General features: G+C 44.7%; 1 protein-coding gene across 1 annotated transcript in view; it reads right to left on the bottom strand.

Moving 5' to 3' along the window:
* Window positions 1-7,146: 7,146 nt before the first annotated feature.
* Window positions 7,147-26,505, bottom strand: part of slc16a2 (solute carrier family 16 member 2) — a gene marked incomplete at its 5' end in the record, with an annotated part of 36,636 nt that continues 17,277 nt past the window's right edge. Inside the window, 6 exons of the mRNA XM_056276297.1 lie at window positions 7,147-7,264; window positions 8,279-8,551; window positions 13,339-13,567; window positions 21,912-22,055; window positions 23,658-24,156; window positions 24,543-24,687. Of these exons, the coding sequence (XP_056132272.1) occupies window positions 8,295-8,551; window positions 13,339-13,567; window positions 21,912-22,055; window positions 23,658-24,156; window positions 24,543-24,687 (1,274 nt within the window). The remainder of the gene's footprint in view (window positions 7,265-8,278; window positions 8,552-13,338; window positions 13,568-21,911; window positions 22,056-23,657; window positions 24,157-24,542; window positions 24,688-26,505) is intronic.

The raw sequence follows: 26,505 nt of genomic DNA, 5'->3' as shown, positions 1-26,505 counted from the left end.
TTAAAAGACGTGATTTTATCAACACAAAAGTCGTGTTGTGCCATCTGGGATGACAGGTGTGACATTGGCGAAGAGTGTGGGCTCTTGAAGCCACCATGGGCAGTTGTGTAGCAGACTTCCACAGCCCGGGACGGACGGACAGGCTGCTTTCTTGGAGCTCATTTGGTCCCGTTGTGCTCAGCGAGTGGGTGTGAATGTGTATTTGCCATTAGTTCATCCAAAGAAATGAGGCAGGGGGGTCCTCTGCTGGACTGCCATCACTGTTGCATCAGGTACAAAAACAGCAACATGGGGTATACCTCGCCAAATACTATACACATCAATGCAAATTCTATAGTTTTCTAAAAAAAACTTTATAATTGATTTTTAAGGATGACGTTGCATTTTTGTGTGTGTCTGATGAGCGTTAAAGTCTACAGATCCCAGAGCTTGTAATACCTTCCATATGTCATCTCGTATTATCTCCCCTTCCTGTTTCTACCACGTTCTTACGCACCCCTCCGCATGCGCATCTTGTATGGTAAATGTTGCCCCCTCCTTTCAGTTCAACTGAGAATAAAAGCAAGGCGCCTTTGACGGGGGGGCTGTTCTCTGACATCTAGTGAGCGGCATGTGCATTTTCCACCGCGGGGTCAAGCGGTCCGTTACTGTAAATCACGGCAGGAATTCGCCCTGCCTCGAATCCACTGTACCGTGGATGGATAAGAAGACACGCTGGCCTCTGGGTCTGACCCTTTAGTCGAGCGGTTAGCGATGTCTCCTGCGGTGCGGGCGACACGGGTTCGCGTCCCGGCCGCGGCAGTTCCTGTGGTTGCGTTGTCCCCCGAATTCGCTACAAAACTGTACCGTGTACTCACTAAAGCAATTAGCCTTTGCCAAAAAAAAAAAAAACAAAAAAACTGCGTACTTTCAACACGTCAAGTCAGAAGCGTCAGTTAATTACAGCCCGCAGCGACGCTGAGATGTCATGCCTGCACCGGCTCTGCCTAGCAACCCCTGGACGGCCGCCAAGGAAAACCGATTAGACCAACCTCAGCCGGAGATGCATATATGCACGTAACCCTACAGCTCTTTATATATAAAACCATACAGGCCCCCGTGTTAAGAAGAATTTCACATGCAGTGGAAAGAAGGGGGGGGGCTGGAAACCCCCACGAAAAACACAATGGCTGCTATTGTGCGGCCCTTACGTTCATCCGCGGCCACGTACTAAATTCTGGGGCACGACTCGACACAGCGCGTCCTTCGCGTCCAATGAGAACAGGCGGCTGTGCCTGCGGAGCACCGGCGGTCAAACGGGCGGGCGACGACGCGTGAGCGAACTAAGTTGCGTTGCCATGGCGACGGTCACATTACCGGACAGGACAACGCAGCCCCATTATCACCACGTGCTGGAGGAGTGCCGTTTCATTCGAGGTGGCAGGGCAAAAAAAAACAAAACAAAACACACAAAACAAAACAAAACCCAAGGAGAGAAGACGAGAAAACCGCAATTATAATCATATTACACCTTTATTGTTGGTTTAATAGAAAAAATAACTGTTTCAGTTTGATACAGATTCAAAATAACTTCACCAAAAACCACTTGTTATCTTGTATCTCTAGCAGCATGACTTAAAATCTTGTGACGTCACTAGACTTGTTAGAGCTTCTCATTTCAAGACTAAAACAAAAACTATAGATGTATTTAAAAGTAGAGGATGCTGGTTAAAAAAAAAGACAAAAAAAACAAAGAGGCTGATTGTTTTTCTTCTCACTTCAGTCAGAGGGAAAACAAAATGTAGTAATCTTACAGAAGGTTGGAGAAGGTAGCTTGAGGTGACATTGTATTATTACCATAATACTTATTTCAGTCGAGACTCCGGCTCCTGTCCACCGGCCTGGACCATGAAGACTCACAAACACTGACATCAACAACATCTCTAGAAAAGCGGGGAGGATTTTCTGACAGTATGACAACAGATAATATCCATGATGCGTGAAATAATGTAGAATTTCACAGAAGGGCGACAGCGTTCTTGGAACCGAGGGCATTTATATTTATAACCAAGGTCCGTATATTACTCTGGCCCCCGACCGAGACAACAAACAGTTAGATGACGAATTGCAGAAATCCAGTGGCTCACGAGATGCCCACTTTCAAAAAATCGTGACACGACTCAATAATTCAGTCATTGGCATGGTTGTCCACTCTCGGCTGAGAAGCAAATTGTTATGAACTGTAAGCAGAGACTGAGGTCAGTGAAGCAGATATGGCACGACTACAAAACATCTTACTTGTAAGACGTCTGTCGGAGGCCCGCTGACTCTTCTTAATCATGAAGTTTAAAGGCGGTTTTCTTTCATTTCATGTGATAAACGGTTTGTCAGCCTCAGCAAAGTCCAACCAGGGACGCAGGATTTCCTTCTAGATTAACTGGCCCATGAACATCAAGTAAAATTTAACCAATTCAAACGCTAAATAACTTATATGCAAGTCATGAAAAAGTTAAAGGCAAAGATCTTTTGCTTTGTTGGTTTCAAAACCATCAACAGATTCCAGTTGAACTGAGCTCCCCCACCACAGCTCCCAGTATAATTCTAGCATTGGCTCGGTTCTATTGAACTGGTGGCAAAACTGAGATGACCTAAACCATCCATGCTTGTTGTCTCCAGTACACCACCTTCTCTCAAAACTAACACATTCCTGAATATCACATGGGGGAAATAGGCAGAAATTGTCTGTTAATTATATGTTAAAATTAAGTTGTTTTTTTTAACGCTATGTTTAGTGGCTGACACCAACCGCAAGTGCTGACTGTGAAAAAGGAAATACAGGTTAAAAGTGTTAAATACACTGGTACTGTGACAACTTTGATGGCGTATATAAAAAAAAAAAAAATCGACGAGAAATTCAAAGTGGTTAAAATGATCAGAAAAAGAAAGGAACATGGACACTGCTTGGCATCCTCCTCATCGTATTCTTCATATATTTTATAATTCCATTATAATTCTATTATCCTCTTTCAATGTTTTCTGTAAATTGTGTTTTATTCTGTACACACACCATCCATTGCACGTCTGTCCGTCTTGGGAGAGAGAGATCCCTCCTCTGGTGCTCTCCCTGAGGTTTCTTCCCATTTCTGCTCCCCGTTAAAGGGTTTTTAGGGAGTTGCTCCTTATCCGACGCGAGGGTCTAAGGACAGGATGTTGTATTGCTTGTAAAGCCCACTGATGCAAATTTGCAATTTGTGATAACGGGCTATACAAATAAAATGGACCATTCCGAACAGTCTCAAATCAAATACACGAGTGTAGTGTTACCGGTGTCGCGGCTCTGCTGTGTGCTCTCTAAACGACTGCAGGATCGACAGGGTTTTAGTGATACGGTCAAAACTTGAAAACCAGACACCACAAACTCCCATTCACATGAATTACATCATACAGATAGATGTTCATTGTTCTGCTCCCAAGCTAACGTTTATCCTTTGACGTTTAAAACGATCAGCTTTACAATGTCAAGTGGTCAGACACGATGGACCATGAGCCCAGCAACGCTGCATAGACGGTAAGATTTTGGCTGCAGTCATTCAACTCCCACACACACACACACACACACACACACACACGTTTTATATATATATATATATATATATATATATAAGACAGATGTAGGAGAAATTTTGTTTTAATACGTAGCACTACAAACCTGTTTCTGAGTCATGCACTCATCAGCTGCCAGGTTGGCTATACAACAAAGAAAACCCCCCAGCGAATGAACGCTGCGTTGCCCCGCACCACACCCCTAGTTACAGTGCACAGCAACCAATGGGAGGAGAGGAAACGTTTGAAAAGCAACGTCAGGAACATTACAACCAATGAGGGAGGGACTGGGGCTCGTTTAAAGTAAGGGCTTAAAGGGCCGGGGCACTGTTGAAATAGCATACTTTTAAAATAAAACGAACGATATGACTACATTATATTATTATTATTATGATATTATTATTTAATAAATTATAATTTCGTGGTGCGAGGCAACATGGCATTTATTCGCTGGGTTTTTTTCTTTGTTTGTACAGCCAACTTGGCAGCTGATGAGTGCGTGACGCATGAAACAAGCCTGTACTGCTTTGTATTAAAGTTTTTTTCCCTAAATCTTAATATTTCACTCATTTGTTGAGCATTTTTATCAACACCATTGACGGTTTCAAAAACAAAACGCCATACACACACATATTTATGTACGTATGTACATTAAACACACACACACACACACACACACACACACATATATATATATATATATATATATATATATAGCGGTTTTTCCCCCCCGGGAACCATCAATGGTACTGTTGATAAAAGTGCTCAACAAATGAGGAGCGGAATATTAAGATCGATGTAGGAAAAAGTGCGTGACGCACGAAACAATCTTGTACTGCAATGAATTAAAGTTTTTTTCCTACATCTAGCTAAATTTATATACATATATGTATATACATATATGTATAGTCGTATAAATAGATGTTAAAACATTTTTAGCATCAACACTGACAAAAACAAAACACTAACAAGAAAAAGAAAGCCAAATACATAATCCATGGTTAACTAAAACCGATTAAAAAGGTTTGCAGGTACATATACATTGTCGGGTAATCGACCGTTTCCGTCTCCAGTAATAACGCAAGCAGGCAGAAGTGGCGAGGTGTGTGACAGGGATCAGGGATGAGGGAAGAGAGGGGGGCGTGAAGCTCGGGGAGACGGCGGCGAAACAAACAACCAGGTGGCGGGAAAGAGGAAATCTCAAGGCAACTGCGCCCAGATCTGTCCGGCTTCATCTATGCCTTTATGGTCTTGGCATGGTCTGCTTCCATGTGGTGTGTGAGGAGACGTAAATGCGTTTTGTGGAGGAAGAGGGGCTGATTGGGAACAGGCTTTTGGCAGCAGGCGCCAACTGCGCGGCGGTGAGATCCTATTCTTAACTGCAACAATGACCCATTAAGTGCGACTCGTGAGAGCGTGAACAAAGGAACGACAGCGTACTCATCTGGAGAACGGAGGTCCTATATAGGTGAACTTCCCCCGCTGGAAACCGCCTGTCCTGCAGAGACCGTTATAGCACTGCCAGAGTACACCCGGGGGACGTGTGGCTCTCACACCTTGCAGCAGACTCTCACAGCGCCCGATTACATGAAAGCGTCGAAAGCCTAAACAGAGATCACATGGAAGATGTAATTCATTAAACTGAACAAGATGCCAGAAGGCGCTGGATCCTGCCCCCCTTCGCCGGTCTTTCAGCTGTGCGTTCATGCATCAATGCCAGTTATAACCCCCCCCCCCCCCAAAATAGTCCACTGCTGCATAGTATCTGCTCCACGTCTGTTTCCCGTTCATTTTTTCAAGAGCACACATAATCTCCAGAGGTAAGCGGGCCAACTGAACAACGGCCCCCACGGCAATCTACCTTCTTTAGGGAGTGTCTATAAATGATGCAGAGTAAGTTGGGTGTCTGGGTTTACTTGGCTGCTGGTGCATGGAAGGGAAGAAGGGGGAAAAAAAACAAACCTCAAGCAGCAAATCATCATCATCATCATCATCATCATCATCATCAACCTGACAGGATTGTCTATCCGGGACAGCGGCTGATGAGGGCTCAAACCACCGGCAAGTTAATCTCAACGGTCCCCACATCAACTCTTTATAACGTGGCCGTTTCACATCACATCAGCTACATTACTTGGATTAGCCAAATGCAAACACACACACACACACACACACACACATACACACGCACACAGAGGAAAAGTTGTGTAAATGCCTTGCTGTATTTTCAAGGTGGAAACGCCTGCACCACCGACAGCTGTCCATAACCTGTGACGAGCGTCTAGTTTCGACTGCTTCTCTTCTAAAGAACCACACCGCTCTCCTGCGTGCATGGTGCGTAAAACAAAATGAAGGATTTTCTTTTTTCAGGATGGAAAAAGAAAATAAAAATCCCTCACTTTAGGTTAAAACTAGGTGAAGCATGATTAACACAAGGTCAACCCAGCACCCTGCCAACGAATGTGACAGGCTGACCAAAAAAAAAAAAAAAACCTGGGGGAAAACAAACAAACAAACAAACAGAAAACAAACAAAAAAAACAGAAGACCTTGTGTCATCCGCAGTGTTTAGTTTTCTTGGTCCGGGAAGCAGACGCAAAGCTAACTACATCTGCCATAAGGTGTAAACTTAACAGACAAAAAAAACAAAAACAAAAACAAAAACCTCTGAACATATCCTATTGTGTACTTTGTGGTCAAATCGGTTTGTGTACTGCAGTGAACTCAGCGGCTAACACAACAACACAACACAACAGGCGCTCATTCGGGATGGGCCGGCGGGGGCAGCTGCGCGCTTCTCGTGGACGTTTCCTGCTGCCGGGTGTGAACTGCGTTGAAGTACGGTGTGAGTCTGGGTCAAGGTGATTTTTGCCTTGCGGCGCAGCTCCCCGAGGAGAGTCGGCCATTAAACCGCCGTGACGTCAACATCACATGTGCCCTTATACTCGTCACAGTAGAACGTAACATAATCACGTAACATAATCATGGTGACTTACATGTACTAAATGAGCTAACTACACCCTAAACTCTATACAAAACATATGATTTGATAAAATTATATATAAAAAAAAAATTAGATGCGTGTGCTGCTGCATGGAGAGAATATAAACGTATCCCTTCTTGACTCTTCTTTTCAAATGCCTCTGTCTTAACCGTGTCATCTAGAAATCTAACGGTAGAGCCTACTCATCATGTAAAGAGTGAAGGTAGCGAGGTCGACGCTCCGGTGTTATGCATGCTACCATTTTAAATCAAACCATCTTTTTTTGTTTGTTTCCTAAGCAGCACATGGTCTGCGTGTGCGATTCAGGTTTTCAAGTGGATGGGAACTCGCGGGATCCTCAGACGACTAAGGTGAAACGCTGGCTGATTCTGCCTTTCACCCAATCGAAACCACGCCTCTTTTGCTTTCTTTTTCTTTTTTTTCTTTTCGTGTCGCAGTCACTTCCGGCTTCATCGAGTTTTTCGTCTTCTCTTCGCATCAGAATATCAAGGTGCCAATGAAGAAGAGGATAGACCTTATATATATATATATATATATATATATATATATATATATATATATATATATAAAAAATCGGCCAACAGGAAGTCCATGGATGAGGTTGAGAAGACTGGAGCAGATCTCTATATGAGGGGATGGCAACGTAAGGGTGGGCAAAAGGTGCTGGTGGACTGAATCCCTGGAATGAGACAAAAGAAAAGGACATACTGACAAAAACAGAAATGGTGTGCACGCATACTTGTAGACTTACACATCACACATGCTTGTAAACCTGCATATGCCACGTGCATCACAAAATAGGTTTACGACAGTTTACTTTGTGTCGACACTTGGCATACATTTATTCATAAAAAAGGAAAAGGGCATTTTCATAAATAAGAAGAAAGCCACTTAGTTTTTCATTGTATTTTTACAACGAATTTGTTCTCTACATTTAACCCATCCTATTGTACAGGAGCAGTGGGCAGCTGCAGCGCCTGGGGACCAGCTCCGGTTCTTCTTTCCATTGCCTTGCTCAGGGGCACAGGCAGGAGTATTAACCCCAACATGCATGTCTTTTTGATGGTGGGAGGAAACCGCAGCACCTGGAGGAAACCCACGCAGACACGGGGAGAACATGCAAACTCCAAACAGAAAGGACCTGGGACGGCCTGGGGTTCAAACCCAGGGCCTCCTTACTGTGAGGCAACCGTGCTAACCACTGGGCCACCGTACCGCCACTGTACGGCATAAGAAAGGAGACATACGTTTGTATGTGCACACACTTGTACATTTACACATCCATCTATTTTCCAAGCCGCTTATCCCAATTAGGGTCCTAATTAGGGCGGAAGGCAGGGAAACATCTTGGACAGGTCACAAGTCCATCTCAGGGCAGACACATTCACACCTTGGGGCAATTTAGTAAGTCCGATTCACTTGAATTACATGTCTTTGGACTGTGGGAGGAAACCGGAGCACCTGGAGGAAACCCACCCAGACACGGGGAGAACATGTAAACGCCACACAGAGGATGATCCGGGATGACCCTCAAGGTTGGACAACCCCGGGTTCAAACCCAGGACCTTTTTGCTGTGAGGTAACCACGCTAACCACTGCGCCGCCAAACATTTACACATACAGATGATAAATGGACTGCACTCGTATAACACTTATTTAACACTTATTATTTGTATATCTCCTCATGAATTACCTTTGTATGGTGCTTCTTAGATGTGTGTCTCAACGTCTGTATAGCCGGGCAGCATGTCTCCATTGGAGCAGCTCTTGGTTTCCTCTGCTGGAGGGGCAGAGGGCAACATGTGGGTAGTGGTGCCTGCATCTTCTGTCAGCTGTGCTGCTTGGCTTTTCTGCAGCCTGCGGTGTATCAGGGGTACAAAGAACAGCACCACACCCCCAACCATGGGAGGCACCCCTGCCAGAGAGAAGGCCACTTTGTAGTTGCCAAAGTAATCATGGAGGAGACCTAGACAAGAGGAGGCAGGAAGAGAGAACTGTAACCATCAAGTCATCATTCAGGGCATCCAGTCACAACATCTGCTTCATATGGGAACCATAATGATGATGATGATGAGATGAGAGATAACAGAGATATAATGAGAGATAACAAGATGGATGGAAACAGGCTAGAGCAAAGGAAAGGGCCATCAACTTGTAGAAATGAGAAACAAGGGATTTTTAAAACACCACATCGTCTTGAGGAAACATCTTCTGATACACCCTGATTGCAAAGGAGGTCCATGTTTCGCTATACATTTAGGTCTCAGCTTGTGCGAGCCAAAGAAATTGTTACTGTTTTCTAATCTATCTAATCCTGTGGTAGTTTTGCCTTGAGGCTGGTCCTAATTTGAATTAGTCTCACCCTGTTTTCAGACACTGGTGGACAAAATGACAGTCATATTGATGTTGGATGGAGCCTGTTGTTGCTTTGTGGATATGGGCTCCACATAGACAAAATATGCTTATTGAAAATAGATGTCTTTCATTAAAATTGGACATTCAACAGTTATGGAGGATTTGAGGACATTTCTTTTTAGACCCCCCCCCAAATTGTATTTGGCAAATTACCCCACTCTTCTGAGCCATCCTGGTCGTTGCTCCACCCCCTCAGCCAATCTGGGGAGAGCTGCAGACTCCACATGCCTCCTCTGATACATATGGAGTCGCCAGCCGCTTGAGGAGTTTCACCTGGGGGACGTAGCGCGTGGGAGGATCATGCTATTCTCCCCCCAGTTCCCCGACCGACCAGAGAAGGTGCTAGTACAGCGACCAGGACACATGCCCACATCCGGCTTCCCACTCACAGACACGGCCAATTGTGTCTGTAGGGACACCCAACCAATCCGGAGGTAACACGGGGATTTGAACCGGTGATCCCTGTGTTGGTAGGCAACAGAATAGACCGCCATGCCACCCACGCGCCCCATTTGTGGACATTTCGATCCTCAGAAAAAAACTTGGCTTATTCTGGTCTTAGCCTTGGTCTCAACCCACTTCTCAGCTCAGTCTCAATTAGGACCAGTCTTAGTGTCATTTTGGTTGCACCTGAAGTGGTAGTCTTGACTTGAAATCACTGACATATGATTCAGAATACCTACAGACACAGAAATTACAGCCAAAGTTAAATGTTTTGATGTATTTCCTAATTAACTTTTTCATGTTTGAAGAGATACATTTGGCACACTCAATAGCAATTTTCTCACCTGCACAACAATTCCATTCTCGGGCATTCTCGGCCTCAAAGTCAAACACGTTTTTGGTGGGTGTCGGACTTGGCCAAGGTTGTCCCTTGTCTCCGATTCTGTTTGTGATTTTCATGGACAGGCTCTCAAGGTGCAGCCAAGGTGAGGAGTGTGTCCATTTTGGGAACCTCAGAATTGCATTTCTGCTCTTCGCAGATGATGTGGCTTTGTTGGATTCATCAGAACACGACCTCCAGCGTGCACTGGGGTGGTTTGCAGCTGTGAAATGGCTGGGATGAGAGTCAGCACCTCCAAGTCTGAGGCCATGGTTCTCTACTGGAAAATAGTGGATTGCTGCCTCCGGGTTGGGATGAGTTGTTGCCTCAAGAGAAGGAGTTCAAGTATCTCGGAGTCTTGTTCACGAGTGAGGGTAGGATGGAGCGGGGCTTGACAGGTGGATTGGTGCAGCATCAGCAGTAATGTGGACGCTATACCAGACCATTGTGGTGAAGAGGGAGCTGAGCCAGTAGGCAAAGCTCTCAATTTACCAGTCAAATCTTCGTTCCAACCCTCACCTATGGTCATGAGCTTTGGGTAGTGACTGAAAGGGTGAGATTGGGGATACAAGCAGCTGAAATGAGTTTCCTCCATAGGGTGTCTAGGCTCAGCCTTAGTGATAGTGTTAGGAGCTCGGACATCCGGAGGGAGCTTGGAGTAGAGCCGCTGCTCCTTCGCGTCGAAAGGAGCCAGTTGAGGTGGTTCGGGTTTCTGATTAGGATGCCTCCTGGGCGCCATCCTTTGGAGGTTTTCCGAGCATGGCCAACTTGGGGGAGAACCCGGGGTATACCCAGAACTCGCTGGAGGAACTACATGTCCAATCTGGACTGGGAACACCTTAGGATCCTCCAGGAGGAGCTGGAGGGCATTGCTGGGGAGAGGGATGTCTGAAGTGCCCAATTTAGCTTGCTGCCACCGTGACCCGACCCCGGAGAAGCGGTGGAAGATGAATAAATGAATGCACAACATTTTCAATCGAAAAGTTACCTACCGCTGTCAACCACTGATATTGTAGAGCTCTCAACAATGTTAAGTATGCATATTCTGCTTGAATTACTCCTCTGTTATGCTCGAAATTATGAGTCTGCCACCGACAGGTTTTATCTACAGAAGAGCAAAGATGTGAGAACCACTTTGAACTGACAACTCTGAGGAAAAAGTACTGAATCGACTAAAAGAAAATTCCAAAAGTTGGAGTTTGGCTATTCTTTATTTTTGGATTTTCCTCTTTTATTCCCCAATTGTATTTGGCCAATTACCCTATTTTCCGAGCCATCCCGGTCACTGCTCCACCCTCCTCTGCCAGTTCGGGGAGAGCTGCAGACTACCACATGTCTCCGCTGATACATGTGGAGTTGCCAGCCGCTTCTTTTCACCTGACAGTAAGGAGTTTCGCCAGGGGGACGTAGCACGTGGGAGGATCACTCTATTCCCCCCAGTCCCCTCCCCCAAACAGGCACCCCGATTGACCAGAGGAGGCGCAAGTGCAGTGACCAGGACACATACCCATATCCGGCTTCCCACCCGCAGACACAGCCAATTGTGTCTGTAGGGATGCCCGACCAAGCCGGAGGTAACACGGGGATTTGAACCGACAATCCCTGTGTTGGTAGGCAACGGAATAGACCAATACACTACCTGGACGTCTGGCTATCATTTATAGTATATAAATAAAATTAAGCTAATTAAGCCCACAGCCTTCTCCACCTTTTGAAAGGGAATTTGAATCCTAAACAGGTATACCCCTCAATCAAAAACTCAAATACTCCTGGTCATCGAGTTGGTAAAGTGCAGTTCTATCCACATTTATTTAAGCTCTACTGAAGTGAAAAGAAAATATCGGACACTGGATATTTAAATATAACATTTTGCACTGTACGTTTTCATGTTTTCAACAATATTTTCCATTCTAGTTACATTTTGCCCTATAACAACATATAGCTGACATTGTGTTCTTTTAATACACCATGATGGGGATTTTAGGCTGAAAAGAGGGTGTAAAATGTGTGCAAAAAATAAACAGTCTGTTTTGAATAAAGACTGGTTTTTTTGCATGGCAGTTGGCCAATCTTAACAAAATGTGTCCTCACAAAAAGCAGGTGTGAGCACTGTGTGTAAAGTCAAAAAGGTTAACGTGTGCTGTATGGTGGGTTTGACTGACAGCTTACTATATAACCTGTTGCTGAAGGGAATATGAGTAAACTGAGTAAGGGTAAACAGTTTCACCGTACTACGCAAGTTATAGAAATTGTACATACTGCACCAGAACCAGCACATATATATGTGTGAGAATATCATCTTTAGGGAACGATATACTTCTGAGTATCTTCACTGACTTCGTCTCAGATTTAAAGCAGCGAGAATATATCTCTCATGCGTGTCGAAAAAGCTTACATTTTTGTTTTTGCCAACCCCTGGGCTGTTTAGCAACCTCCAAATTAGAAATACCAATTAGGGCTAACTGCAGATGAGAGAAGACTATTGTGTCTAATGACTTGAGGGTTTAATTGAAGCCACAAATTACAACAGGCAGGATAATGACTGAATGAATGTTAGTCTCTTTGATGGAGATATGTAGTGAAGGATAACTCATATCAAATAGCTGCAATGTTCCAGGGGCAGTTATCTTTGAGCTAAACGCTGGATGGAATTAGCCTCATTATCTTGCATTGTCATAGATAATGACAAGGACAAAGGAGAGCATTTATAAGAAAAAGATCCTCATTCAAAACATTGAATGCAGCATAAAAACCAGTCCAGTTTAAAAAAATATCAAACAGTAGCAACCATAGAGAACACCGGGGGAGGGAAAAGGCATTAAATGGAATCAGCCCACAAAGGCAAAAACTTTCAGGTCAATGCTGAGCCTGGCCCAGGTTGGAGAACACAGGATTTTGTAAGGAATGCGAGTTCAGGTATGCATGGGTCAGACGGGCGAGAGAGAGACACACACACAGAAAGACAGAGAGAGAGAAAGAGAGCGAGAGAGAGAGAGAGAGAGAGAGAGAGAGAGAGGGAGCCTGAGATCTCCATTTAATGCTCTGGAATCTTTTACTTTGCTCCCATGGCCGGGCAGGGAGGGGGAAGGAGAGGGACAAAAACAGGGAAGAAAATGGCTTGAGAAAATTCAATGGATAGAAGAAATGTGAGGAGACACAAAGAGAGCCGAGTACCGCGCATAGGTGAAGCATGAAGCAGTAGAAAGGTGTAGTGTCCCGGTTACAGCATTTGTAAAGTCAGCAGGCTCTTAGCATAGACTGTGTGCTAGGTTTCTGCAAAGTTTGCCTTTGTATACGTTTATTCCCTAAAACAAATTGACCGGAGGCTGCCTGTCAACAGCCCTGGGCCAGAACGTTCCATATCTCCGCAAATACTATTCTTGGTATATTGCATTCTTTCATGTATTTCTTTAAGCTTTTGTTTTGTTCCAATTCACTCTATTTTTAAGTCATAGTCATGCTGCATCTATCAGAAGAAAAAAAAATCAAGACATAATGAGGAGAGATTGTCTCACCAGCGATGGGCGGTCCTGCAGTCATGGGAATGGCCATGAGGCCTAGAAGGTAGCCTATAGCCTGTGAAGCCTGCATAGGCCCCACCAGCTCGAAAGCGATGGGAGCCATGATGGTCAGGAAGCATCCATCGCAAAGTCCCAGGAACACACACACCACAATCAGACCCTCAAACATGAGGCACTGGGGAATCATAATGGACATCAAGCCCAACGCCATGAAAGACGCAACCTGAAACAGAAAAAAAAAAGCACTGACCAATTAGCCTTTACCTTCTTTGTGGTCTGTATTTATCATCTATGAAGCTTTAGTTTATCTGCACATCTGTTTCTCTGTCAACAACTTTATGGGGGTCTTGGAGGGCTCAATGTCATGATGAAGGCATAAATTGTTTTTCAGCCATAAAACCAAAAATTGTTTGATTCACTTCAAATCAACACTACCTTTTTAGGTATTTATTTCAAATATATATATATATATATATATATATATATATATATATATATATATATATATATATATACACCCATCAATTGCTATGAGGAATCTTTTTTTTTCTTTCCCCCATTTTGTCCCCAATTGTACCCATCCAATTACCCCACTCTTCCGAGCCATCCCAGTTGCTGCTCCACCCCCTCTGCCGATCCGGGGAGGGCTGCAGACTACCACATGCCTCCTCCGACACATGTGGAGTTGCCAGCCGCTTCTTTTCACCTGACAGTGAGTAGTTTCACAAGGGGGATGTAGCACGTGGGAGAATCACGCTATTCCCCCTAGTTCCCCCTCCCCCGTGAACAGGCACCCCGACCGACCAGAGGAGGCCCTAGTGCAGTGACCAGAACACATACCCACATATGGCTTCCCAACTGCAGACACTGTGCAGGCATTGTGACCTGGAGACATCGTCCGCTAGTTCCACCATTGAGGTCTTTGTTGGATCGCGCTTCGTCTGGAACTTCCCCCTTGACCTATCCACCTTAGGTGACCCTACCAGCAGCCAAGCTCCAGATGGCATAGCTCTTGTGGTCATTAATACATGCTAATTTCTCCACTGCGACAAGGTGGCGATCCAAGAGAAGTCTCTTGATTCACCCCCTAGCTCACATGACCAACGTTGCTCTCTATCGGTGCCTGATCTAAGTCAACCATGTGCAGCTCACATCTACGGTTGAATCAGATTGGGCAGCGACGGTGTCGAAACATGACGAATTCTGGTATGAGTCTTTTTTTTTTTTTTTTTTTTAATTTATTTCTGATTTTTCCCTTTTTTCTCCCAATTTAGTGGCCAATCGATCCCTATTTTAATTCAAACACCCACCCTCGCACTGTATGCGTTCGCCAACTGCATCTCTCCGGCCGGCAGTCTCGAAGGAGACCGCCTCGCCCCTTTCGTGACAAGGCGACTCCAAGCCGAACCACTGTTTTTCCGACACACACAGAGACGCATTCACGTGACGAACACAAGCCGACTCCGCCCCCCTCCCGAAGACAGCGTTGCCAATGATCGCTGCTTCGTCGAGTCCGGCCATAGTCGGATCTGACGAGACCGGGGCGCGAACCCCAGTCCCCAGTGGGCAACTGCATCGACACAGAGCCGATGCTTAGACCGCTACACCACCGCGGACCCCTGGTATGAGTCTTGAAAGTAAACGAGGAGCCGATCATATTTTGCAAGTCGGCAAATCATTCACTGCGGATCTCAACACAGGAGAACTGGAGGGAACACTGGATGAACCAATAATAATAACCTGTCTTTATTTTCATAATATAATAAAGCTGGGCAAACCATTTATGCTCACGCATATGTGACTCACATCTAGGATTTGGGGTCCTCCCTATGTTCCCCGGGTCCTATAGTCCCCGGGTCCTATGTTCCCCGCTTTGTATGAGACCGGGGAATATCAGACCTTTTTGTATACAGAGGGCCCTATATTCCCCACTTTTCCCCAAAAGGGTCCTATGTTCCCCGTTTTGTATGTGCAGGGGAACATAGGACCTTTCTTTATAAAAAGGGTCCTATGTTCCCCTAGGGCACCCGGGGAACATAGGACCCTTTTTATAAAGAAAGGTCCTATGTTCCCCGGTCAGCAGGTTTGACGCTGTTTGGCGCAAAAAGTGCATTTTCAATAATGCATTATTTAGGGCAGATTATTAAGAAGACAATGAATCATACGATTTCTATTTTTATATCACAAAAACGAACTCACAAAGTCCAGGTTGGCTAAAGTATGTGGAAACTTTCCACACTAAACCAATTTCAATTTATTAGGCTATAGCTTACATTTGGGCGCATAACCCACCGCGGTAGTTCTCTGATATTTATGCGCGAAATGTGCCACTTACCGAGGAAAATGCGCCTCGCCGAGTAGGTGAGCTGGCTCGTCTGTGTCTGAATGTAATATAGTAAGCCTATGTTCCTTGAGCAACTGTACCCGGGCATAGCTCAGTCGGTAGAGCTCTCGCCTATGGATCGCAAGGTCGTGAGTTCGATCCCGGGTGCCGCCAACTCAGCGTATGAGTAGCACATTGTGCGAGAAGTGCTGGGAGCTGAGGATAGGTGTTGTGTTCCGTCCTCAGCAGTCCATCTCCCAGAGGTCTAGCGCATTGTACCAGGGATAGACTCCTGCAAAAGCTGGCTGATACTGACAAGAGGCCAATTCCGACCCACTTCTTCTATGTTCCCTAGAAAGCCGTCGTTCCCATTATAACCACACCAGCTTATTGGGAAAAGCATCTGACAGATATTAGATAGAAACCATCTGCTCAGTAAGGCCCTTTAAGCATCATAATTGTAATGATAATAATAATAACATAATAATAATAACAATAATTGTCATGTACCGGTTCTGCATGTAAGGGCACCCGTATGTATGTGACGTCACCTGTTGACGTGGGAGAAGCGCGAGGAATATTGTTCGGGCAGTCTTGCAATACGGTGGAATAAAGCAAGCCACGTTAGGCATTGTGTAATAACGGTGTGCCTGATCATTTATAATCAATGACACCTAAATAAGCATATAGGTGGGAATAACGGATCAGAACAATAATAATGATAATAATAATAGCGTAATAATAATGATGATGATGATGATGATGATAATAATAATAATAATAAGGATAATAATAACAATATAGCCTTATATTAGAAATGCTAAAAATCGGATAATTGAAATATTTATAATTATAAAGTAGGCTAATAAGGCATGGTAATAACAATAAAATAATAACAATATCTGCCTGGTCTCTTAAGATTCTAAGATGCTGTATGCTACAGAAATAACGGGACATGGGCCTAGGCTAATGAATACGCCTTTTTGACAAAATATGAATGAAAGGCTAATCAACAACGCTAAAGCTGAATCACAAAACACATATTGCTCGAAAAATAATTTATAAATAGCCAAATGCACACATGATTTCGAGTTTGGAAATATTTAAGACTTGTCGTGGATGTGTGGTCATCTGCACGCAAGTTTCCTGGCGTTCTAAACCACATGATCAAAATTCACCAATGTCTAAACCGCCCGCCAACTTGCAACAATTTGCAACAATCGGTTGTTATCGGTGATAACTCGTGGACTCACTGTCATGTGCTTACTAGCCTACAAGAAGACAAACAATGGCGATAGTTATGGATGGTGATCGAGGGGGCAAAGTGTTGGTACATGAGAACTTCAGATATCAGAAGCACCGCACCAATCAAGACACCATTAGATGGAGGTGGAACTGTAGAGTGCCACTGATCACAAATAGATTTGAAGTGGAGGACGTGGATGCTAACATTATTGTGCACGATGTTGGGGAACACGTGCATCCCCCTGACGGAGAAATGGTGCACCGTGCAGAATTCCGACAGGGGGTGATTGCAGAAGTTGCGAGGGAGCCAACAGTCCCAATCAGAAGGATCTATAATGCGCAAAGCGTCCTGCAGCGTCGGCAATGTCAAATCCAGGGTTTTAGCCCCTCTTTGTTGAGTAGCCTAATGGACTAGGACTACTCATTTTGATTTTTGAAGAAGAAAAAAGCCTTAACGTTAGGCTAGTTAGGCCTTGGAGATTTTTGTTTTAGACCATGCCTTTTCTGGGGGGCTTCTGCCATAGACCAACCCTTTTTCAGCCAAGCTTTTACTAGAAGCATTTTGTTATTAATAGCCTATTATCAGCATTACTATTGATAGTATTGTGCCTGTAATTGTTATTTGTTATTAGGCCTCTTTTATAATTAGGCTATTATTATTATTATCATTATTAGGCTGTTATTATTATTATTATTATGTATTATTTCTTATTATTATTATTGGTATTATTACTATTACTATTATTATTATTATTATTATTAAAGAAGAACATCAAAGGATGTAAGGTAGCACTCATCAAATGAAAAAAAAAGACACAATTCTCTATTTTACCATTTCATTGTTTGGCATCAGTCATTAACTTGGCCGGGTGGTCTTCTTCAGAAACCTTAATGACTGATGCCAGACAATAAAATGGTGAAATAGAGGACTGCCTCTGTTATTTTCTTACCATTTGGTGAGTGTTACCTTACATCCTTTGATGTTCGTCTTTGATTCATGTTTTTGGTTTAGCACCTCCACAAGCCTTTAGTTTTTTGAGAAGCACATATTATTATTATTGGGCAATTAGCCTATTGTGTAAGGTAGGCGGCCCCCGTTGATGGATACTTTGTGCTGGTCCTAAATTTCAAGTCCTGGTCTAAGTTCTCTGCCTAAAAAGTTCATCATTAAAGTCTTTTTGAAAGAAAGTCTGCCAAGTGATTTAATATGGAAAACGAACTGCAAAGTAACAAGAAAGTGGCTGAAGTGTCCGGTGCTGTGCAAATTGAACTTTGAGCGAAGGTGGAAATGGCTAGGTTATACTGGTAGGCGGGCCTACTGCAAGACAAACTTGCGTTGGTTGCCGACTGTCCATGCTGAGCCGGAGAGCCAACTAACTAGGCCTACTGCAGTAAATATTGGTAAGAAATAACAATAAAGCAAATTACAGCCTCCTCTATAGGCCGAATTTGGATACACACTCAAGGTGGCCTGCGATATACAACAGCCAACAATGGTAATACGGCCTAATTTAATCAGCGGAGGAATAGATTATCGTAGCCTACATCTCAGCCTTGACCCCAGTTTTTATTATTTTGGACCCGTTAAGGAAATTAATTTGCAAAAAGGGTTCTAAGTTCCCCGGTTTGTTCCTCGATTGGCAATAGCGGGGAATATAGGACCCTTTATTTGGAAAAAGGTCCTATGTTCCCCTGGAAACAGCGGGGAATATAGGACCCTTTTTCCAAAAGAGGGTCCTATGTTCCCCGGTGTCTATTGCAACGGGGATTATAGGACCTTTTTAGGGGAAAACGGGGAATATGGGACCCTTTTTTTTCGAAAGGGTCCTATGTTCCCCGATCGGGGAACATAGGACCCGGGGAATATAGGACCCGGGGACTATAGGCACGGCCCCTAGGATTTACTCAGATTGGGCAGCGACATGATAAAAACTATTAAAAGAATTCTGATAATCCAAAAAATGTGAACGTTATAAAAGAACAACTTCTTCTAGGTTGCAATCAAAACAGGAAATGTCACATGGTTGACTCAGATTGCTGCCCGATCTGAGTCAACCATAGATGTGAATCACGCATGTGCAAGCGTAAACGATTTTATGAATTACGAAATATTATGAAAATAAAGACAGGGTTAGACCAAACTGGTCGCGTAGCAAACCTTTTCTTTTTGGAAAGTGCAAGTTCATATTAGACTTGGTCACATTCAGGCGATGGTCCGCCTAGGAGGCTGCATATCCAAAGACAGACAGGCAAAACATTTTTATTAGGTAGGTTTTGAGCTTGAGCACTGCATATTAAAAACTTTTCCATATTTGCCGTTCAATCAACTTGGGCACTGTGCAAAAGTCTGTAATGGCAGGAAGTAATGGCAGGAAAAACACTGTTTTTTCTGTCCAGCTGTCTGCTGCTAATCTCACATACACCTTGGCCTGTCAGCCTAATAATCTTTGTGCACAGTTATGACTTTATGATCAAGGACCTCTCGTGGTTGCAGTAATTCAAAACCTTTGAGAAACCTGTTTTATGCCACAACTGAGTGCCAAGTCCTCAGCTGGTTTTTCGCCTAAGTCCAAGCTCCAGAGAAGGGGAGATATGCAGCCAGTGCCTCCGTATTTTCCCTTCTCCAGGTAGGCGAAAAAAGGGGTGGTTTGTCGCCAAGTCGGGGCACCGGAGAAGGGGAGATATGCCTGTCAGGGATCTGCACCCTACTCTTCTAGTTGTGTACTGTGAAAGTTTTGTGCTTTAACAATGAGGTGTTACCTTAAATCCCTTAATAATCCCGACAGTGTAGAAGAACCAAACTTAGATAAAATAGTACAGTGATTATTTTACCTTTTATAAAAGATGACATTTCAAAACAAAGCCGTCCACAAAGAAGGCTTTCCCTTTCATAGAAGATATCTGTGTAGCCAGTACGTTCCCTTATAGAGACAGCAGGGAAGAGACTTAACACAGGTCAGTGTAAACATATTTGCTTTTTCAACAGATTCTGAAACCCAGGGATTTCCATTTTGACTCATGCCCTTGTAGAGTCTCCAAAGGCCAATAACGTACAACTCTAAAACATGTTATCCTCTTTATAATCCACAGATTATGCAATATTTATAGGATATACATAGACCATCCTTTTGCCATCTGTACTCTGTGGGAAGTGGGAACATGACAAAATCTATGGTGTTTGTGTCCATGGCACAAAAGTTGAAGTTTTCAAACACAGGGACTTAAAAGTGGCAATCTTGAGGAATCTTGTGGCTTTCTTTTTGGCGTACTCTTCGCAGGAATCACTGAAACCCCTAATTCTTTTGCCACAACACCTGAACACTAAGCATTCGTTGTGTCTATCCTCTCTGGTGGAGCAACCGCTGCTGGGCAAAGTAAAACACGTCACTACCTTTGCCACACTCTGGATTTTTGTTGGGAATGTCACTGCAGACACACAGTTGTCCTTCTCCATATTACTGCAAATGCAAGGGCTTTCATCGGTTGCGGAAAGGCTGAATCATCAATGTGTTCCCTCTTTCAGTGAAAGACAGTAACTTTCTGCTTCCAGTGTGGGAAGATGGCAGCATGAATTTACGTTTGCAGCGGCCTCACCCAGTACCGTCCATGTGGTGTCTTTGTCCATGTCTAAGTTTTGTTTTTATTTGATGGCTGGGACAGCTGGCGCTGGATCGGCTGGGAGAGCTTGGTCTGCTGCATCCTGTGGGCCCAGGGACCATGGCCCTGCCCGGCGCTGCATCTGAGGAGCTAACGCTGAGGGCGATCTGACAGGATGCGGAAGCGGGGCAGGCTAAGCTAACTGCTAGCCCATGCAGACCGACAGTTCCGATAACACCGAGGGCGGTCTGGCAGCAGCCTCACCTGGTGTTGACTGTGGTGTTTTTGGTGTCGTGGAGTGCAGAGAGGTGGGTCGAGGGTGTCTGGCTGGGAGAGCTGGTGTTGGATCGGCTGAGGGACCCTGGTCTGCTGCGTCCTGTGGGCCCAGGGACTTCGACCCTGCCCGGAGCTGTGCCCGAGGAGGTAACACTGAGGGCAGTCTGACAGGACGCGGAAGCGAGGCAGGCCAAGCTAACTGCTAGCCCATGCAGACCAGCAGTTCTGACAGTCATCCTGGCTGGCATTCGTTCCCTTGGACATTGATTTTTTTGTTTAGTTTGGATATATGTGTTAGTTTAGATATGTGTATTCTTGCAGTTCTTGGATATGTGTTTTTGTCTTTGTGTTGCACTGCTGTGGGCTGGGGGAAACAATATTTCCAAATAAAGTGTTCCTGATTTCTGATTCCTTAAACATTTATCTAAATGAGAATATTTGAGATTGGCACTTTAAATGATGGACAAGCTGTATATGTTGCAGCTTGATCAAACACCTTTTTAATTGTGCGTTTACTTAGGTCAACCAGCCCTCTACTTAATAGTTGGCAATATCTCCAACCTTTGCAAGTCGCTTTGCATAAAGCCGTCTGCCAAATGTCTAAATGTAAATTTGCCGTCAATCGAGTTCATGTTCAGCCATGTCATTTCAGTTACTTATTCTTTATATTTTCCTTATTTTATTGGAGTTTCAATTTTTACTTTTATTTCATTTGTTAACTTTATTTTCATTTTCTCTATCACATCCCCTGTTTCCTAAGCTTTTGCTTGTTTTCTCTCTGTTATCATTACCTATTTTTTATTTGCACACTTTGATATAATGTTAAGTGCACTGCATTGAATTTCAATGTGCAAAATATGCTGTATAAATAAAGCTCTGCTTGATCTGATTTATAACTCAATAATCTGGACTACTGGTCCAGCTAGTTTTAACTAATTAGCACAACTTCAACCAGAGAAGGGGGGACAAATTTGTGAGATCAGATGGAGTAGTGACTGGTTGAGTATCACAAAACAGTGAACTTTCCTTCCGCTTTGTTTTCCTTCACTGAGCTACAAAACGAAACAAGGGTGGAGAACCCACAGTCTCAACAAGGAAAAATAGTAGCTTCAGAACTATTCCTCACCTGCATGTAGATCTTCTGGAGCCCGTGGATGAGGTCTCCGATCTTGCCAAAGGCGAGGCGCCCCACCCCGGACGATGCTCCTATGCAAACAAGCAGCACCCATTCCTTCTGAGTCTCCTTGAACTGCTCTTTTACAAAGTTCATCTGTTACACAGACAGAAACAGAAAGGACCAGTGCAAAGTGAGCTTTGGCTCTCTGTATGGCGGACATTGGGTTGTGCTGGAAGAAATGCACTAAAATCTGCCGCTAATGTATGGATAAACTGATACTCAAACAGAAAAGGCCACTCATAACTCTCAAGTTACAAAGTCTGTCACATTTTTCCCTGACAGAGCTCATCTTTTACTTGCTGACGATTTGATCTCTAAACCATCTCTTCCAGAGAAGTCAATGCACTCTGAAAGTGGGTGCATAGCAGAGGGGAATGCTCTATCCATAACCCTTTAGCAGGGGTCTTGGAATAACAAATCTTCTGCTCCCAGCCCTCACCACAGACCTTTGGGACAGTGGGACAGGAAAACCCAACACATATAGGTCAAACACTCCCACTCCCCTCCGCCCCGAAACCCAAATCAGATCTAAAACATGAAACCACCGTCTCTGAAGTCCTTCCTGAACAGAGGCATGCTGGTCCTTGTGAACTATTTGCTCTGCTTTGAAGGACGCTACATGCCAGGGGCTGACATCAATGGCCATAGGATAGGTATGTTTAGGGACACAGAGAGGCCATACAGGAGAGGCTTCCTGAGGGGGTTGAGCCAATACAAAGACCGGGGCTTTGTTTACATCTGGGCCTGAGCCTGAAACAACAGATCTGACGGAGGGAGGTCGGTGCAGAAACATCCGACATCTGGATGGAAGGAGACCGGCATTGCAGTTTTACACTGCAACTTCCCCATACTCACCGACTTGACACTCCCCATCCATCGCTCCCCCCTCGCTGTCTAGGATCACAGTTCATTTATAGCCTCTACTAACGGATTTAAATTTTACATTCTCATCATTGTGGAAAGCAGGGAGTGATTTGACTTTCATTTGACTGGTCTCTAACTGATTCGCAATGCTGTTAGCAACTTCACCCGCATCACCGTAATCAGGTGCTGGTGCTGACCGCTGTTAACAGTAGCAGTGCTCACAAAAGCTTTGTATTTAATCGTCTGAAAACTCCAGGTCTCCAGCATTCACCGGCACAGTTTCTCTGCTGCTACACATTCCACTGCCCTCTCCCTGTGCCCCAGAAAATGAATGGCAGCGGACCGCCCACGGTGCTCGCTGGGAGCCCAACGTAAATCTCTCTTTTCACTTCGCCCAGTCCGTCTCCTTCTTGTGTTCGTACTCTTCCTTCTATCCCTTCCCCTCTCCTGCTATGTTCTGCCTAGTCCTCTCTCCTGATTTCACAAGACATTAAGTAGTGGATCTTGTAGTTTATCTGGATGTTTTTTTTATATCATCCATGGTGTTACACAACTCCCAATAGTCAATGTGATCACTTTGTTTATGTAACCTGGAAAAATATTAAAACAGAAACAGTGCATTCCAAGAACACAAGTCCAATACATTGCAAAATGACTGATGATGAACATAATGGTGTGAAGCCTGTTTTGAGCAATGTTTAAAAAAATAAAGGGATTAGTTGTAATTGCAAAAAGTGGAACATATCGGGTTGTGTATAGTTACATCAATGTATTTTGACACACACGCCATATTTAGTAGTTAAACAAGGAAAACCAATATTAACCTCTTACCAGATGGATATACGGCACAAAGTAGCCAAACACAGCAGTCGCCACTCCGAACGCCCACACTCTGTAAGTGACGATGTGAAACACACGCAGGTTGAAATACTTCCTAACTTGGGCCAGGGTCTTGCTCCACCAACTCATCCTCTGGGTGGTAGCCCCTGGCGGGTTTTGGGGTTCAGCAGGGCCGGGGCCCACACCTGGAGGTCCCATGCCTCCTCCGGCAGGTAGTAAAGGTTTAAAAGTTAAAGCCAGCAGTGCCTGGACAAGCATGAAGAGGCTGAGGACCTGAAAGGTTCTGCTGAGGCCAAGGGGTTCCACCACCTTGTTGAGGAAAACTGGGAGGCCCATGGAGAAGAGGCTGGCACCTGCAGTCACCACCCCGTTGGCCAGGCCTAGACGTCGACGAAAGTAATGGCCAAGAATGACCAGCGAGGGCTGGAAGGCGAAGGAGGCGCCACAGCCAAATAATACACCATAGGTGAAATAGCGAAGGCTCAAGGAGCTGAGGGAGAGACCAACAGTAAATGGAGGAGTAAAGGAGTCAAGGAGGAGAACGAGGGAACAGTGTGAAGATCAGGAGTAAAACAAGAAGAGTGGGAGAAAGGAAGATAGAGAAAGATATGAAAATGTTGAATAGAAGAACATTCAATTCTGACTAAGCATTTTAAAAGTACGGGTAACATCATCATTAGTACAGTAACAACTCATTTGCACTGCTATATAGATGTATGGATTGAACACACAGTTAAATGGGAAATGTTGGCACACGTCTAGATTATTCTTTACAGACTTCAGTTAAACAGTGTCGAAAAAAAAACACAGGGTATCATTTTGAGACAAGGTAAACTTGTGGTTAACTATTTTAGTCCTTTAATGAATTTCTCTTACGTTGCAAAGCCTGTACTGAGAAGTCCTATGAAGGCCAAAGTAGCTCCACTGACAGCTGTCTTCCTACAGCCAAAGTGGTCTGTGAACATGCTGACCACAGGTGAACAGAAGAAGATCATGCCCATCGCCAGGGCTCCGACCCACGCTGGAGAGTGAGAGGAGAGGGGGCAGAATTCAAACAGCAGTCATCATCAACAGGAACCTCTGTAATACCCCTATCCAATCTCTTGTCACTTTTACTCCTCGTCTACACCGGGTGTGTTCTTAGTCACGCGTCTCTCAATTGAAACACTTTCATTCTAACCGATTCTGCGGATTTATGTAGACGCGCCTTCTTGGCTGCAACTTGAGGTGAGTTCCCCTGTCACTGTGAAGCGCTCTGGGTGTCAAGATAAGTGCTATATAAATGTAATCCATTATTATCATCTATCATCTTGGCTGGACCACTGCTACCTGGTCCATCTTTTTATGCTCCATGTCTATCTTTTGTACATGTGCACAAACACAGCACTTATTCCCAATAAATAGGCTTTAAAACCAGTGGGTTTTTTTTTAAATTGCATTCATTTATCATTATTGCATAAATATCCAATACAACCTAAAAGAAGATAAATAATAAATTGTGCTACCAACACTACAAATAAGGTGGAATAGGTATTTATCCAGAAGAATTTGGGTATTCATATGTCCCCCCCCCCTTTTTCTCCCCAATTGTATCCGGCCAATTACCCCACTCCTCCGAGTGGTGTTGGTCGCTGCTCCACCCCCTCTGCCGATCCGGGGAGGGCTGCAGACTACCACATGCCTCCTCCAATACATGTGGAGTCGCCAGCTGCTTCTTTTCACCCGACAGTGAGGAGTTTCACCAGGGGGACGTGGCACGTGGGAGGATCACGCTATTCCCCCCAGTTCCCCCCTCCCCCTTGAACAGGCGCCCCGACTGACCAGAGGAGGCGCTAGTGCAGCGACCAGGACACATACCCACATCCGGCTTCCCACCCGCAGACACAGCCAATTGTGTGTGTAGGGACGCCCGACCAAGCTGGAGGTAACACGGGGATTCGAACCGCCGATCCCCGTGTTGGTAGGCAACGGAATAGACCGCCACGTCACCCGGACGTCCTGGGTACTCATGTTTAATAGAAAGTGTTTTGCATTTTGCAAGCAAGTCTATAGACCTACACGATTGCCAATGCCTTTTCTTCTAGCTCAAGTGGAATGTGAATGTGAGTCTGAAACCTGAAGCAGTTTGAACACAAACACATGTGTCACGCTTAGAGACAAACTGATAAATTGCAAAATACTGTTTCGCATCTGCTTCATATCACCACTTTAACATGTAAACACACATAACTCCACAAGACCCGGCGCACCCATGTGCAGGAGGGCCTGTTTTGGTAAAAACCCCTTCTGCTATCTATGCACCTGACACCCCACACGCCAGTGGTAACTGACCGACAGCCTTGCGTCTCTGTAATGTTGATATGTCCTTTCCATACAGCTTGTGTAATTTGTAATGCCTGGTTAACTGTGTTGTTTCTGTTAGTCCATATGTACTGATGTAGTACAGTGTATTGTCTGTTACTGTCTTGTGTGTCTCTCAGTGCAGCTTAGTGTTGTGCTTGTACCGACTGTGAAAAAGAATTTCCGACGTCCGGGTAGCCTAGCGGTCTATTACGTTGACTACCAAAACGGGGATTGCCGGTTCAAATCCCAGTGTTACCTCCGGCTTGGTTGGGCACCCCTACAGACACAACTGGCCGTGTCTGCGGGTGGGAAGCCGGATGTGGGTATGTGTCCTGGTTGCTGCACTAGCGCCTCCTCTGGTCGGTCGGGGCACCCGTTTGTGGGGGGGGGCAGGGAACTGGGGGGAATAGCGTGATCCTCCCCCATGCTACGTGCCCCTGGTGAAACTCCTGTCAGGTGAAAAGAAGCGGCTGGTGACTCCACGTGTATCGAAGGA

The sequence above is a fragment of the Lampris incognitus genome, chromosome 1, assembly GCF_029633865.1.
Source record: "Lampris incognitus isolate fLamInc1 chromosome 1, fLamInc1.hap2, whole genome shotgun sequence".
NCBI lineage: Eukaryota > Metazoa > Chordata > Actinopteri > Lampriformes > Lampridae > Lampris > Lampris incognitus.
Note: the sequence above shows the minus strand (reverse complement) of the source record. Positions and strands in the feature narration are given on the sequence as shown.